General features: G+C 38.3%; 1 protein-coding gene across 3 annotated transcripts; it reads right to left on the bottom strand.

The window, feature by feature from the left end:
• Nucleotides 1–677: 677 nt before the first annotated feature.
• Nucleotides 678–13,234, bottom strand: jakmip2 (janus kinase and microtubule interacting protein 2). Of its 3 annotated transcripts, none has more exons than XM_062432797.1 (22): nt 13,106–13,234; nt 11,786–12,040; nt 11,418–11,660; nt 10,621–10,830; nt 9,946–10,044; nt 9,627–9,773; nt 9,383–9,523; nt 8,503–8,559; nt 7,986–8,108; nt 7,682–7,810; nt 6,952–7,035; nt 6,612–6,674; nt 6,344–6,442; nt 4,252–4,353; nt 3,909–3,962; nt 3,757–3,822; nt 3,579–3,647; nt 2,752–2,829; nt 2,531–2,581; nt 1,317–1,469; nt 1,069–1,134; nt 678–728 (listed from the first exon to the last, which is right to left on the bottom strand). In XM_062432797.1, exons 1-22 carry the CDS (start codon nt 13,232–13,234, stop codon nt 678–680), a joined length of 2,469 nt encoding a protein of 822 aa, XP_062288781.1. The 3 variants fall into 3 exon arrangements, with proteins under 3 accessions (XP_062288781.1, XP_062288780.1, XP_062288782.1); XM_062432796.1 differs by having other exon boundaries at nt 7,986–8,095; nt 8,484–8,559; XM_062432798.1 differs by lacking the exon at nt 6,612–6,674 and having other exon boundaries at nt 7,986–8,095; nt 8,484–8,559.

Raw genomic sequence — 13,234 nt, forward strand, 5'->3', positions numbered from 1 at the left:
GATGCTTAAATAGAGAGATGTTGAGAATGTAAAGATAGAAAAGGAATGACAGTTAAATTTCTAGGTGAAGGCAAGGTGAAGCAAGAAAATGTGTAGGGGGGAGAGTGAGCAGACCAGGGTCAAATAACTGTTGCTTCTAGAAAGCACTGAGCCCCCCTAGTGGTCACATTCGGTAAACATCTCAAAATGTCACCATTGTACTGTTGGAGGTCTGTAGTTTTCTTTCTGAAACCACTATAGATTAATGTCACGTGAGCATTAGGTACAGGAGTATTTGGGTATACATTATGATATTTGTATTAACCATAGAGTTTCTTGTTTAATTGCCACTGCCAGTTCAATTACAACACTATTTCTTCTCTATGCTTATTTGTTTTCTTTCATGAGTATGATAATTGAAGTTAAGTGAGACAATACTTTAAAAAGAATAGATCATTTCGAAGACCAGAATCAGGTTAGTCTTAATGTTACTTGCTTGTCAAGGTCTATCCAGGCTGTGTTCCCAGAGTATTCCCAGTTCTTACTTTGGCTGCTGCACTATGCCAAAACACTTGACGTGCAGTTTCTGCTTTAATAGGAACATATTTGACCAAGGTCCAGAAGACAGAAGGTGCTGGTTTGAGCTTTCTACTCAAAGCCCGCAGGACTCACCTCTGCTACAGGACACGCCAAAGACTTCAAGGCCAAAGGATAAAGGCGAGAGAAAAGAACAAGAACAGAAACAAAAACTGGAAAGAAAGGAAGAGATGAAGAAGGGACAAAGAAAGTGTGAGAATTATAGGAACACTTGACATACAACATGTTAGTAACAGCAGAAACAGGAACAGAGGTTCAATGTCCAGGGAAACATGTACAGTATATATAATGAAACCTTATCGCTGAATATTACTTATGTGTTCAGAGGCTGTAAATATCCTCTTAACTGTGGCTGCCTGACAGCAACAATTGTAAATCCTAATAAACCTGGTATCATTCCATCATGAGTTTCATGTAATTAACAAATACATTCACGCTTTTTAAATGTGAACAACTAATATTTACAACAGAAAGACATAAAACATGGCCTACCTTTTCCTCCAGGTCTTTAATCTGCCTCCTCTGGATTTCTGTCTTATCCTCAAGGTCCCGAATTCTCTGCAAACATTCAGAGAGAAAATGGTGAATACTGAGGTTCTTTGTGGAGATGCAGATTATGACAGATGTCATTCACCTTTGAAAGAGAGGAGCCAAGTCTCTCCAGCCAAGAAGGGTTTCTCATACACGTACAAACCTATTTTCACACAGTTTTACTATCACAATCACAGACATAGACGGACCTGGTGCGCCTGGTGCAGCAGTTCCATCCTCTCCTGGAGGATCTGGCAGTCGTACTCTCGACTCTTCCTTAGCATCTGCCTCCTCAGCTTCTCCACTGCTGTCCGCAGCTCATCTTTCTGAAGCTCATCTAGAGGCTCACCATATTTGATCACCTGCAGGAAGGAAACAGGCACCACACAGAGAAGATAGCATGAAGGATTATTTAAAGCCCATGGTAAATGTCTTATCTTATGGGTATAATGTAATTTGTTGTTTAATTTTTATTGCAGACACAGATTCTCATTCCTAGTTATTCCATAACTTAACAGTTCAGTTATTTGTCGGTGTCATGTTTAATGTAAATGATCCACTTTTCCCAGTTCTTGTTGAAAGCCTTTAACGAGGTTGCTGGGGTACTTGTTGTCTGCTTTTGATCTGGGGTGTTATGAAGAACCTAGTTAGATTCTTCCATCCAAACTCTCTCCATACTTGTGAGTTAGTCATTGTACACTGTGTCATACACATTTTGTACAACACTCCATATGAATTTAGTTCAGATTCCCATTTGTTTTTGTTTTTTTATGTATGGTGTTGAGTTCCCTCTATTTTCCCTGGAGGTTGGGTAGACCTGAGATTTGTCCTGATGATATGCACCCACACATATTTCACCTTTATTTCTTGGAAACTCATACGTGTCCCTTGTTGGAGCAGCGATACCATTCTCTGTACATTGTTTTAACCTTGGGTCAAACACCCCTGGTTTGAATTTCAGGTCGTATGTGTCCCAGCTTAATATACTTCTTTCCCTCTTGAGTATACATTTCCTAACCATATTTTCCCAGATTTCTAGTGTAAATGTTGTTATTGGAGATCCATTATATGTTTTTATAGTTCCTATCGGTCCTTACATTTCTACAAATAATAAACTATTTTTTCTATCTGTAGAGATTTCTTGGAAGAAGATTACTTGAAGCCTTCTGGAAATCTTCTGTTTCCTAGAAGCCTCTCTTTTCTTAATTTGTGTTCATAATTTCAAAGATGCCGTAGTCATGACAGCTATTTACCAGACACCATGTAAACAGGTCATTAGGACACTGTGTAGATAGTGCAGATGTTCCGGATTAATGCCATTTGCACGATCACAAGAATGCATTTCAAAAGCAAATTCATTATCATTAAACGAACAAACAAACAAATCAACAAATAAAAAAATAAGGCTGTAATATGAAATGACCTTGTCCTGCTGCAGGGCGTTGTATAACGTTGCTTCCAACTCCTGGATTTGCTGTTGAGAGCAAAAAAAGGAATATTACTTTTGATGTCATACAAACCCACACAGTACCACTTTACTATGCATGCCATGATTCTAATTTGTCTCCTGATGTGAACTGACTCTCAGTAGTGTGATGGTGAACAAGCTCCAAAACATGACGTACACCTGATACACTAACTTACCATGTAGGCCTGGTCCAGGGCTTGTTTTCTGTAGTCCAGCTCCTCTTCTAGATATCCTTTTTGTTTACAGAACATTTCCTGTATAGAGTGTGCAGGTCAGGGTGAGTGGTTAGGGTTTTTTAGCTACTCAGTTACAACATAACAACATACAACATTCAATTAATCCCACGTGATAAAACCTACAATATAGGTATGGGATTATTTAAATAATATAAATAATCCACAACCTTGCAAATGCATTATTTAATCACTATAAGCAACATTTTCTAAAAACTACAGTTGCCAGCTGTTTAAAGATATCATTTAGCCTTTTAAGAAAGTATATGTTTGTGACTCATTTTTAAAGATTTATGTCTTCAGCGGGAACCAGTGGCCTCAAGACAGACAGCCACACAGTAGGGAAGTCAGAAAAGTCGGACTAATGTGTTAGTGTTTAATGCATTTCATGGGATATTGAGAGACTATTACCGGCCTTATTCTTTAACCACAAATGAAAATACTTGAGGGAATGTTTTTTTAATGTTATTTTGTTGTTGTTGTACTTAGGGAGATTCATTTGTAATGATTCTCTACTTAGGGCTAATACAGGTCATGACTACAAAAAAATTGGTTACCAACAGGGACCTTTTTGTCTTTTTGTGTAATGTGGCATTTTATATCACATAGTGAGGTGAAAACTGGATGAAACAATCTGTGGGTTTGGTCTAATCTCCAGCTCTTTTGTGCTATCACATAATGCCGCCCCTGTTTTCTTTTTTTTTTACTGGATGCATCATGTGATTGATTTGAGTATGACAACCTTTAAAACGTTGTATGCTGTAGCTCACCATCTCTATTTCGAGGTCCATCATCTTCTGGTGAAGCGCTGCCTCCGTCCCTTCAATCTGTTGAATCCACTAGAGGGCAACAAACAGCAAAACATGAGTCAGTTCAGCACAAACCAGTCTGTGATGACAGTTGATTTGACTGTTATCCAACGAGCCATGATGTAGCCTCTAAACTTACCTTTTCTGCTAGTGACAAAACAGTGCTAGCCTGAATAATGGCCACTTGCTCCTCATTTCTTAAGTTCTATACAAAAGGAAAAAAAATCTTTCATGAATAATGTTCCAGTTTTAGGCATCATATGTTGATATGTTAAATTCCACATGAATTACCCCGTTGTCTCCCAAGATATCTAGAAGTTTGATGAGATCTGGTATGCAAACGTCCTGTTAGAAAAAATACAAATAAAAACCTGTCAGGAGTATGCACATAAACAGTTTGCTATGTTATGGTTGGAACTCCATGTGCAGACACCTGATATACAGACAGCATATGGTGTTATACTTTTAAGAGTGACATATAGATAAATGTGATAGATAAAAGGGATACAAAAGCATGCAACTCCACAATTTATGGCACCTGTACTGCACTGTACTGAGATCCCTGGTCAGAAAAGATGCTACTGTATACAAATAATTACAATGATAAGCCATTTCCTCATCCTCCTTTGCATACCTTGACACCCTCCTTCATACAGTAAATCTGCAGGGCACTGACTCCCTCAGAGAAGGGATGCATCCTCAGGTGGTTGAATGGAGGAGACCTCCTTTCACGCTCCTACAATAAAAGAAAGACACATTTCATTATACTAACAATGTGTGTAACTGTTCCTGTTGCCTCTGTGTTTGAGTCAGACCAGGATGAAACTGTACTTTCACCTTTATTGGCTTATTTTAGTGTCCTCTACAGAAAAATTACATTTTTTGCATAGAATCAGTATTTACATTCAGAGCCACACAAGGTTTCTTATAACCAAAATAACTTCATTTTAGTTCTGATGAAAAGAAACTGATAATACTTCACGTTACTGCTCTCAAACTAGAGGCTGGTGAATTTAATTCAGGTGTTATGTAACCTTCAAGAGTATTTGTCATATGCATGAATTTCCTGTAGTGTTTTTGCACAGGGTGTGTATCCCCAAATTCTCTAATTCAGTCCATCATTGTTTCCACTGATGTCACTATTTCTTTCACTGATGATGATTTAGTGTCAGTCAGTGGTGCTCTTTGCTTTGTTCAGCCAATAAAATGCCAACTGCTATTAAGACAAATAGCTCCTGCTGCTGCCATCTGAAGAAACATTTTTCACACAGCTGATAGAAATGGTAAAATGGTAATTACATTAGGAGATGCAGGACTGGGATCAAGAGCATCACCAAGGACAAATACCACCCTGCTCATAGCCTTATGACTGAGGTCTAACACTGAAGGGCTGAATGAGGATAATTAGACCTCTGCACAATTGCACATACTGTATTTAATGGCAGTTTGCACAAATGCATGCAACTTGATCTGTGTCATCTTTAAAAAAAATAAAACAAAAACCACAAGCTTTACTACCCTAAGTTATTACATGAATATGTTCTTTTCTCTTTTTTGTATGTGTACTTTTCTTCATTTCTGATTTTATAATATTTTGTCACTAATCTCTTAAGTTTTAATAGTCTAATATTTTTGATATATATAATATAGCGGACCCAGCTACAACAGAAAACATTTCAATGGCATTACTTATTTACAGAAAATATTTGATTTGTAAGTGACAAAAACCTAAATGCTTTAATTGAAATTAAAGTTAAATCAATGTGATATTGTAAAACTAAATTTCAGTACTTTATTGAATGCATCCACAGTAAACTGATGGTTTCTCCTCTGTACTCACTAGGTGGCAGTTTTCTGTAAACTCTCAAAAGCATGCCAGAACACAAAGACCCCTTTCAGCTAGTTATCAACATGACTGACAGAATAGTGGGCTGCCTGTCTTTATAGCTGTGTGATGACTTGACAGGCAAGATCCACATAGAGGAAATATGTACCTTAGTGCATCATGTGCTAAATCCAGGCAGATTAGTTCGACTGGCCTTCATTTGAAGTAGAAGCTGATTCATAGAAACAGCAACCCAAACAAGTGCTGCACTATAGCTTTTTAAACATAATGTGGATGTTATTCAATTGGCTCAGCATTTGTACCTTTACACAAATATATTATTTAAGGGAGTGACCCCCATAAATCCTGAATATGAGATCACTTTAGCCAGGGAACAGCTCTGTCAAAACAGAAAACAGCTGTTTTTTGCATCAAAAGGTGGCCAAGATCTGATTTGTAATGGAATATCTGATCTTGGCTTAAATCGTTTTTTTATAATGTACGAGACTTTATTTTTACATAACAGACACAAATAATAACATGAAAAGCAGTCTGGACTGCAAAAACATTGGTAAAATATTAAATTTATCTTTAATCATCAAAGGATTATTTGTGTGATGAATATGCTGACAGGAGCTTTTGGAAAGACTAACATTGGTTTTGTAACTTGATAGAGTCTCTGTAAATGTGGTCGCAGCATAGTACAATGTTTTTTCTGGATTTCAGCAAAACACCAATAAAATGGTTCACACTGTTGGACCAATAACCGGGCTAGTAAAATTTTGATCGTACAAAATGATTGGTTTTCCTCACAAGACACATGTATTAGGTTACAAACATTTTGGAAGGGCATTGGACTCAGTTCACACATCTGTCATGCTTGTGTATCTTTGTGCCTCACCTCTAACTCCAGTATCCTGAACTCTAACAGCTCGTTTTGGTCTTTGGAGTCTTGGAGCTCTTGCTGCAGCCGACTGCACTCTGACTCCACCTTTTCAGCCTGGACAACAGAAAGTATTAATAAAAAGAAAGGAAGATGTACTTGTTCACAAATGTATTCAGATTCCTTCGATTAAACTTTTAAAAGTGCAATCAACACAATTTCAAACATTTTTAGAAAAGCAAGAGCGGTTTGATTATTGGAAAACAAACTAGAAGCTGAGCCTAACCTTGTCTAATAGCTCCTGATTCCTTCGTAAGAAGAGTTGCTTCTCCTCCACCCATTTGGAGTCCTGATGGATAAAAGAACAGAGGCAAATGAGCTTTAATCCCAGCTATTATAACAATTTATCTTGTCTTAATAGTTAAATCCTAATATGCAAAATAGTTAAGTTGTTAGTTCAAGTATTAACATATTGTTTGACTATCTTTTAATTTATTTTTTGTTGAATTTTTTGTGTGTAATTAATTAGCTTTTTTAACATGAAAAACAGCATAGTATTTCATATCCATCCACCCCCATGCATACATGCATGTGGCTTCATTTATGTGTGTGAATGTGTGTCTTACCTGTCCTTTCAGGGTCAGTTCCTTCTCCAAGTCCTCTATTTTTGCCTTATACCTGAGAATGTCTGCCTGGACCTGCTCCTGCGCCTGAAACAAGAGCAAAACAGTGATTCAGTAGCTACTAGAGCACAGTTCCTCAAGTGGGTGTCCACAGATACCTAGGGATGTGTTTTTCAAGATTGCTCAATAAAATCTGATATAAAATACTGATACAATTCTTTCTCTCAATAAAATAGTCATTATTGATCTGTCAGTGTGACTTGAAAGCATTTCGGCTTTATTCCTTCACTGTAACACTGGATCTGTTCAGCCACAGAACTGCTGTTCACTTTGAAGTGCTCTCACAGCACTTTCAGCCCAATACACAATTTAGTTACGTCTAAAGTGTAAAAAAAACAGCCATTAGTGTAAGGGTTACATTAGGGTTACACATTGCTTATTTGAATAGGGGGTTGCAAATATTACTGAATTTCTCTGTCACATTAGCATTAAATATATGACACCTAAGCAAGAAAACTGCTAAAATATTAAAATAAAAATAAAAATATAAATGAGCAAAGTTTGCAGGGGAAAGCTTGTTATTCCTCTCCGAGCACTTATACTCTGTTGCAGGAGAACTGAAGAACCACAACTGACCTGATTTGAATGTACTTTAAAGGGTTAGTCACAGTCACTCCATTTTATTATTTATATTTATTTAAACCAAAAATAAAGTGATTTTGTGTGCATGTACCTTGGCTTCCATCTCAGCGTCCAGTATGCCTCCTTTCTGTTCCTGCAGCAGGGCATAGGCTCGCTGTAAGGCCTGATACTCCCGGGTCAGCTGACGGAAACGCAGCTCAGACTCCTCATTGGCTAGACCCTTGTTTGACACAAACACATTAGAGGTTAAGGTCTATGGTTGCATTGGGCTTATGTGGATGCAACTGAATGGATTTGGTGGCAATGCTGGAAGTCAAAGTGTGGTGACAGTGATACTCCAAAGAATGGAAGGTAAACGTCCTTAATGGTATAATGAATACAAGCCGTCATCTCACCTCATCTAGGTCTTCATCAGGAGTAGCAGGGGTCCTGTCCATCCGGAATGAAGCCACTGAAGAAGTCTCCGAGTCCATAGATTCTTCATCATACCCAAAGTAGGTGTCTACTACGATGTGCCTCTGCAGAGAAGAAAGTTGAAAGATTTACAAATCTAATAATCACTGATGGTAAATGTCCAAGGATCTATTTATAAGCCCGGTTGATAACATTGCACTTTTTCAACTTCTAATCTTCCTGTTGGGTTTCCCAGAAAATGTTATTTTTATATTGTCGTACAGTAAAAAATGCAGTATCACTGTGGCAGTATCATTACAATGAATGTGAGTGCTACATGTGGGTGCTTGTTTGAAATTGGTTTAAAGTGGCAGTTTTGTGTTACTACAAGACTTTTTAGGGATTCTCACACGCAGGATTCCTGTTTTGAAAGAATTCGCAATCTGCCTATTGCCTTTAGAAATCAAACTATGTGAGGTTAAATACAAATAGCCTCAAACAAATTGGATTTTTTTCTACCTTAATTGGCCTTGAACTTCTTTTATGCCTTTTCTTTCTTAGTAGTTTCTCTCGGTCCTGGAAAAACAGAAAAACGGGAAGAAAAAAGTTAATACATCACACATTACATTAAACATATCCTTCTTTTTCTTCTCTTTTCCAAAAATACAAACAAACCAATGAAATTGACCCATGACACTGAAACAAACCGTTATCATGTTGATAAATTTAAGTAATTTCAGGGACATGGCACTTTACAGTTAAAGTAAAGAGTTTAAAATGGGATATCTACTTGATATCATTGATCATTGATATTATCATATTAAATGATAATTAATTAAACGCAATATGCACTGATCCTGACTGATGGTCACTTTTATTTGAACATTGAAACATATAGTATGATATGTCATCCTTTACGCTAGGGAAGTGTAATGCATTCTGCTCTGTTTTTCTGAATTAATGACATAGCACAAAATCTCAAGACAAGCTCCCATTCCTACTTGGGAGCTCAAGTTCATGGAGGCAATTGTGTCCAGCCTGTTGAGTTGAATCCAGTTTTATTTTGGCTTTAGATAACTGGAGATAATTGTGTTTTTAAGTAATAGAGACAGAATTATTAGATTTTTTTGACTTTGTGCAGGCACTGCAAGTAAAAATGTTTCATTAAAGCGCAAAAGTAGACAAAACAAACACACTGGATGGCCTACAGAGCTAAGCCGTTTTTAGCTTGCAATTTCAACAAACAGGTACAGTGGGAAAACTCAACTTAAATACTGTCAGAGGGGAAATCTTCAGGATTTATCTGATAATCAAATGGTCGAAGAAAGTACAATGTAATAATTACACCACTATGGGCACAACAAAGTTCAGTAAGTTCAGACAGTGGCAAAAAACATACTCTTGTCAGTTCATCAATCATGCTTTGTTGCTCCAGGACTTGAAGCTTGAGAAAGGCTATTTCCTGGTCATCATGGGCTTGGTCCAGGTCATTCAGAGACTTCAGTTTCTTTAGTGGTGGATGGGAGCTGATCTTCTCCCTCTGCAGCCACAAAATGCAGAAAGATAAAAGTCATGTAAGGTCACAACACCATCTTACCCTTTTACCTAAAAAATACTAAATGTACTGTACATATGATGCTGACCATTTCAAGGTTCTCCTTGGCCAGGCTCTTAAGTTTCTCCTCCAGCTTCTGGATAGTATGGGTCAAATCATCATTCCTTTTACTCAGCAGCTTGTTCTTGTCCAGTAGGGGCTTGCACTGCTTCTCTGACTCTCGAACTCGCTTCAGCTGGCAGGAGAAAGGGAAACAAGGATATGATGAATTGTGACTGACAAGAGGAAGGTGGACAGCAAGAAACTGAAACTAGGAGATCTGAAGGAAAGCTAGAAAGATGAAGGTAAGTAACTTAAGAAAGAGAGACAGAGATGATTTTCCCTTTTAGATGAATTATTTTACATACCAATTCATTCCGCTCATCGACCAGCAGCGAGTTGCGGTCCTCCAATTTACGTATAGTTGAGTTGAGTTCAGCAATACGCCTCTGGTTTCTCCTCAGGTCCTGACACACACAAATGAAAAAACAATACATTACCATATCGAGTATATCATAGACAAATAAAAACAACAACTTTCTTTACTTTCTAACTAGATTGCCATTGCAACAATTTAATATTTTGTTCACCAATTCAAAAACACATTCACATTAATTTAGGTTACTATTTACTTGGAATTTGATACTTTTAATTTGCTTGCATCTCATGGACATCACATCTAAACCCCATGAGTTGTTACATTAGAGGGTCATGGGCTGACATACTCGTGGCAATCAATGTTTCCTTCTCTTTTTGCTACTTTGAGCTGATCATGGGACTTTGACAAATCACGATTAAAATCTATGTCACATCTCTTATGCTCCTGGGGAGCTTGGAGCTGTTAAGTGTGGGACCCTTATGAGACCCTTATCTGTGAAAAGAAAAAGTCTTGTTCTTGAAACCAATCCTGGCATATTGACACTTTAGTTATAAAATAATATGCAAGGCCTAAAGCAAAGAGGAAGTATCTTTCATATTAATAGATTGATATTAATGTTTGATGTAAACGACATAAGCAAGCATAACATTTCTCTGTCACTTACTGGGCTGCCACAGTGCTCTGCTCCATCTCCAGCTCTGCCGGGAATCTCTCTTTTCGGGCTTCCCAGGCCGCACTCAGCCTCCTTGACAAGGAACAGTTGTTCGTCCAGAGCGTCCTTCTGAAGCTGCAGCTTCTGCAAGAAACCCGACGTTGACTCCAGTTCTTTCTCCAGAGCGAAGATGGTGCGGTCTTTAGATTTGATTTCATCCACCTAGTGAAGGAGAAGAAAACAGACGTAATTAAGAAATTGCTGATATATCATGACTTTAATCATTCACCAGGACCAAATATTCTCTGCAACCAGACTTTCAAATATGACAATTTGCTTTTCTCCCTCACCTTTACATTATTGGGATTTTTTTGGGATTGTTGGTATTTTGACTGTGTGATATGGACTTAAAGATTAATTGATTTTTATTGTAAAAATGATTCAATATATTAATTTGACTGAAAGAAGAAAAAAAATCACTAATTGTAGCCCTAAATTCCACACATGTAGCCACACACACCTAATAAGATTCAGTGCAGCAGGCCTCTACTTTTACATTCATCATCATTTATATATTTGCATCTTTATGTTTTTAAACCTTTTACACTACCAGGTTACCCTGTAGCTCTACAACAAGCATGCACACAGCTCATATGTAACAGAATTATAGCTGGTATAAAATCTACCGCACTGTGCTCCTTCCTATTTTTCATGCTGAATACTTATCTAATGTAGCATTAACAGAGGCATCACATCATATACAATATCAAGTCATTTGTTAGGTAACTAGTAGCAGTGACTGTGTGTACCAGTCTGCGGATGTCTTTCTCACAGTCCCACTTGATCTTGGAGATCTGCTCCTGGTGCTGCTGGTGCTCCACTCGCAGGTCTCCAGCCTTCATTTTGTCAGCTTGGATCATGTTGCTGAGAGCCTCATCGGTCTGCTTCTTAGTAGACTTCAGCTCTATTATCTCCTGCAGGAGCTTCACTCTCTCCTGGTCAAAGAAGCGACGTGCATCCTCCTTGGCTTCCAGGGTCAATGCTGTGCGCACCTGAAGAAGCAGGGTGTGAAAGATACAGGGTGTTAATGTTGCTTGACAAAAAAAAACCTTTTTAAAAACTTTCCTGTGCCAAGCTCTTGTGCTCTGTCTCAAATTAAAAACCAGCTTCACCTCACCTTCTCCCCACTGCCATCACGCATAGCACTCAAAGCAGCCTTGAGCCTCTGGTTCTCCTGGTCTTTTATTTTGGCGTGGCGGGCCAGCTCCTGCTCATGCTGCCGGGTCAGGTTTTCCCTGAGAGCCTGAAGCTCCTTTTGCTTTTCCTCGTGCCACTTGGCCCGCTGCTCTGTTAACATGGCAGTGTGACGGTGCTGCTCCTGCTCTCGCACTCGCTTTACCTCCTGCACCTTGTCCCGCTCTAGCTTGCTCACCTGGTTTGACAGAGGAAGAGGAGAGAGGAATTAGGTTATTTTACACATCTGACATACCTATTACTGTACTCCAAGTAGATGTCAGTAAGTATGTTTCAAATGACTCTAGTTTAATTATAGTTTTACCTTAGTTGATATAGCCATGGTTTAAAGGCTATTAATAATCTTGTGTTTTTGCCAACAAACTCTGAGTGGTGTCTAAAGGCTGTGTAAGGCTCCAACAATCTCCATAACTAAGGCAAAATCCAAATATTCTGCCCTAATTTGCATAACTTAACAGGAACCTTCCCTGGCCATGAGTCTGCAACTACTATGAAGTGTTAACATTAAGATTCAGTACATGGTAGGGCAGCCTGTGCAGTAAGTAGTATGAGAGCTGAAACCCTGAGTAAAAAAGACTGCAAATCCCAAGGGTGTAATTTCCCCTGGGGATCGGACTGGCATTCTCCCACACTGTATCCTTACATTGATTAAATCTCAGTCATGATGATCTCAAATGTAAGAATAATGTCTCATTGTGAGTTGAAGAAAATCATCCGCCTGACCTCACTAACATGGTACCAGTTTTGTACATGTAAGAAGATAAGAGTTAAAAATGCATGGAAAACGTGAAAAAGCTAACTTGAGTAAAGCATGCTGGCAACATCAATATTTAACCCTGATCAGCCTACTGCAGTGTGGCATTAACCCATGTGGTGTACAGTATGTGTTATTTGTTAAAGTTGACTTTGTGAAAGAACAGTGTACGATGTTGTAAATGAGTAGGACATACAGTGATTTATCATTAACTGAACTCATACATGAGAGCATCTACACTTAAAAATGTTGTACTTCATATGGTATCATATCACAAGATGCACTTTGAACCTGACATAGTCCAAAGGTTGCTGTAGAGCTTCCATTTAAAATATCATCGTTTTGGGACCTTTACTTACAGACTGGCATTCAAAAAGTGAAGCCAATATGACTTAATACTTAGCGGAAGTAAAGTTTAAATCTACTAAGTTTACACTGAAACTGAACAATAATATGACAACAAAAGACTTCCGTCTTTGGAAATTGTACCTTGCATTTTTCTTGATGTAGCTCTATCTGAATATCAGTCAGCTTGGACCTGAGATCTTCATTGGCTGCCTGCAGGGCAGAGATGAGCGCTTCGGGCTTCTCGCCCTTCGTACGCCCTTTCTTTGCCAT

This window comes from Scomber scombrus, chromosome 14 (genome assembly GCF_963691925.1).
Source record: "Scomber scombrus chromosome 14, fScoSco1.1, whole genome shotgun sequence".
NCBI classification, from domain to species: Eukaryota; Metazoa; Chordata; class Actinopteri; order Scombriformes; family Scombridae; genus Scomber; species Scomber scombrus.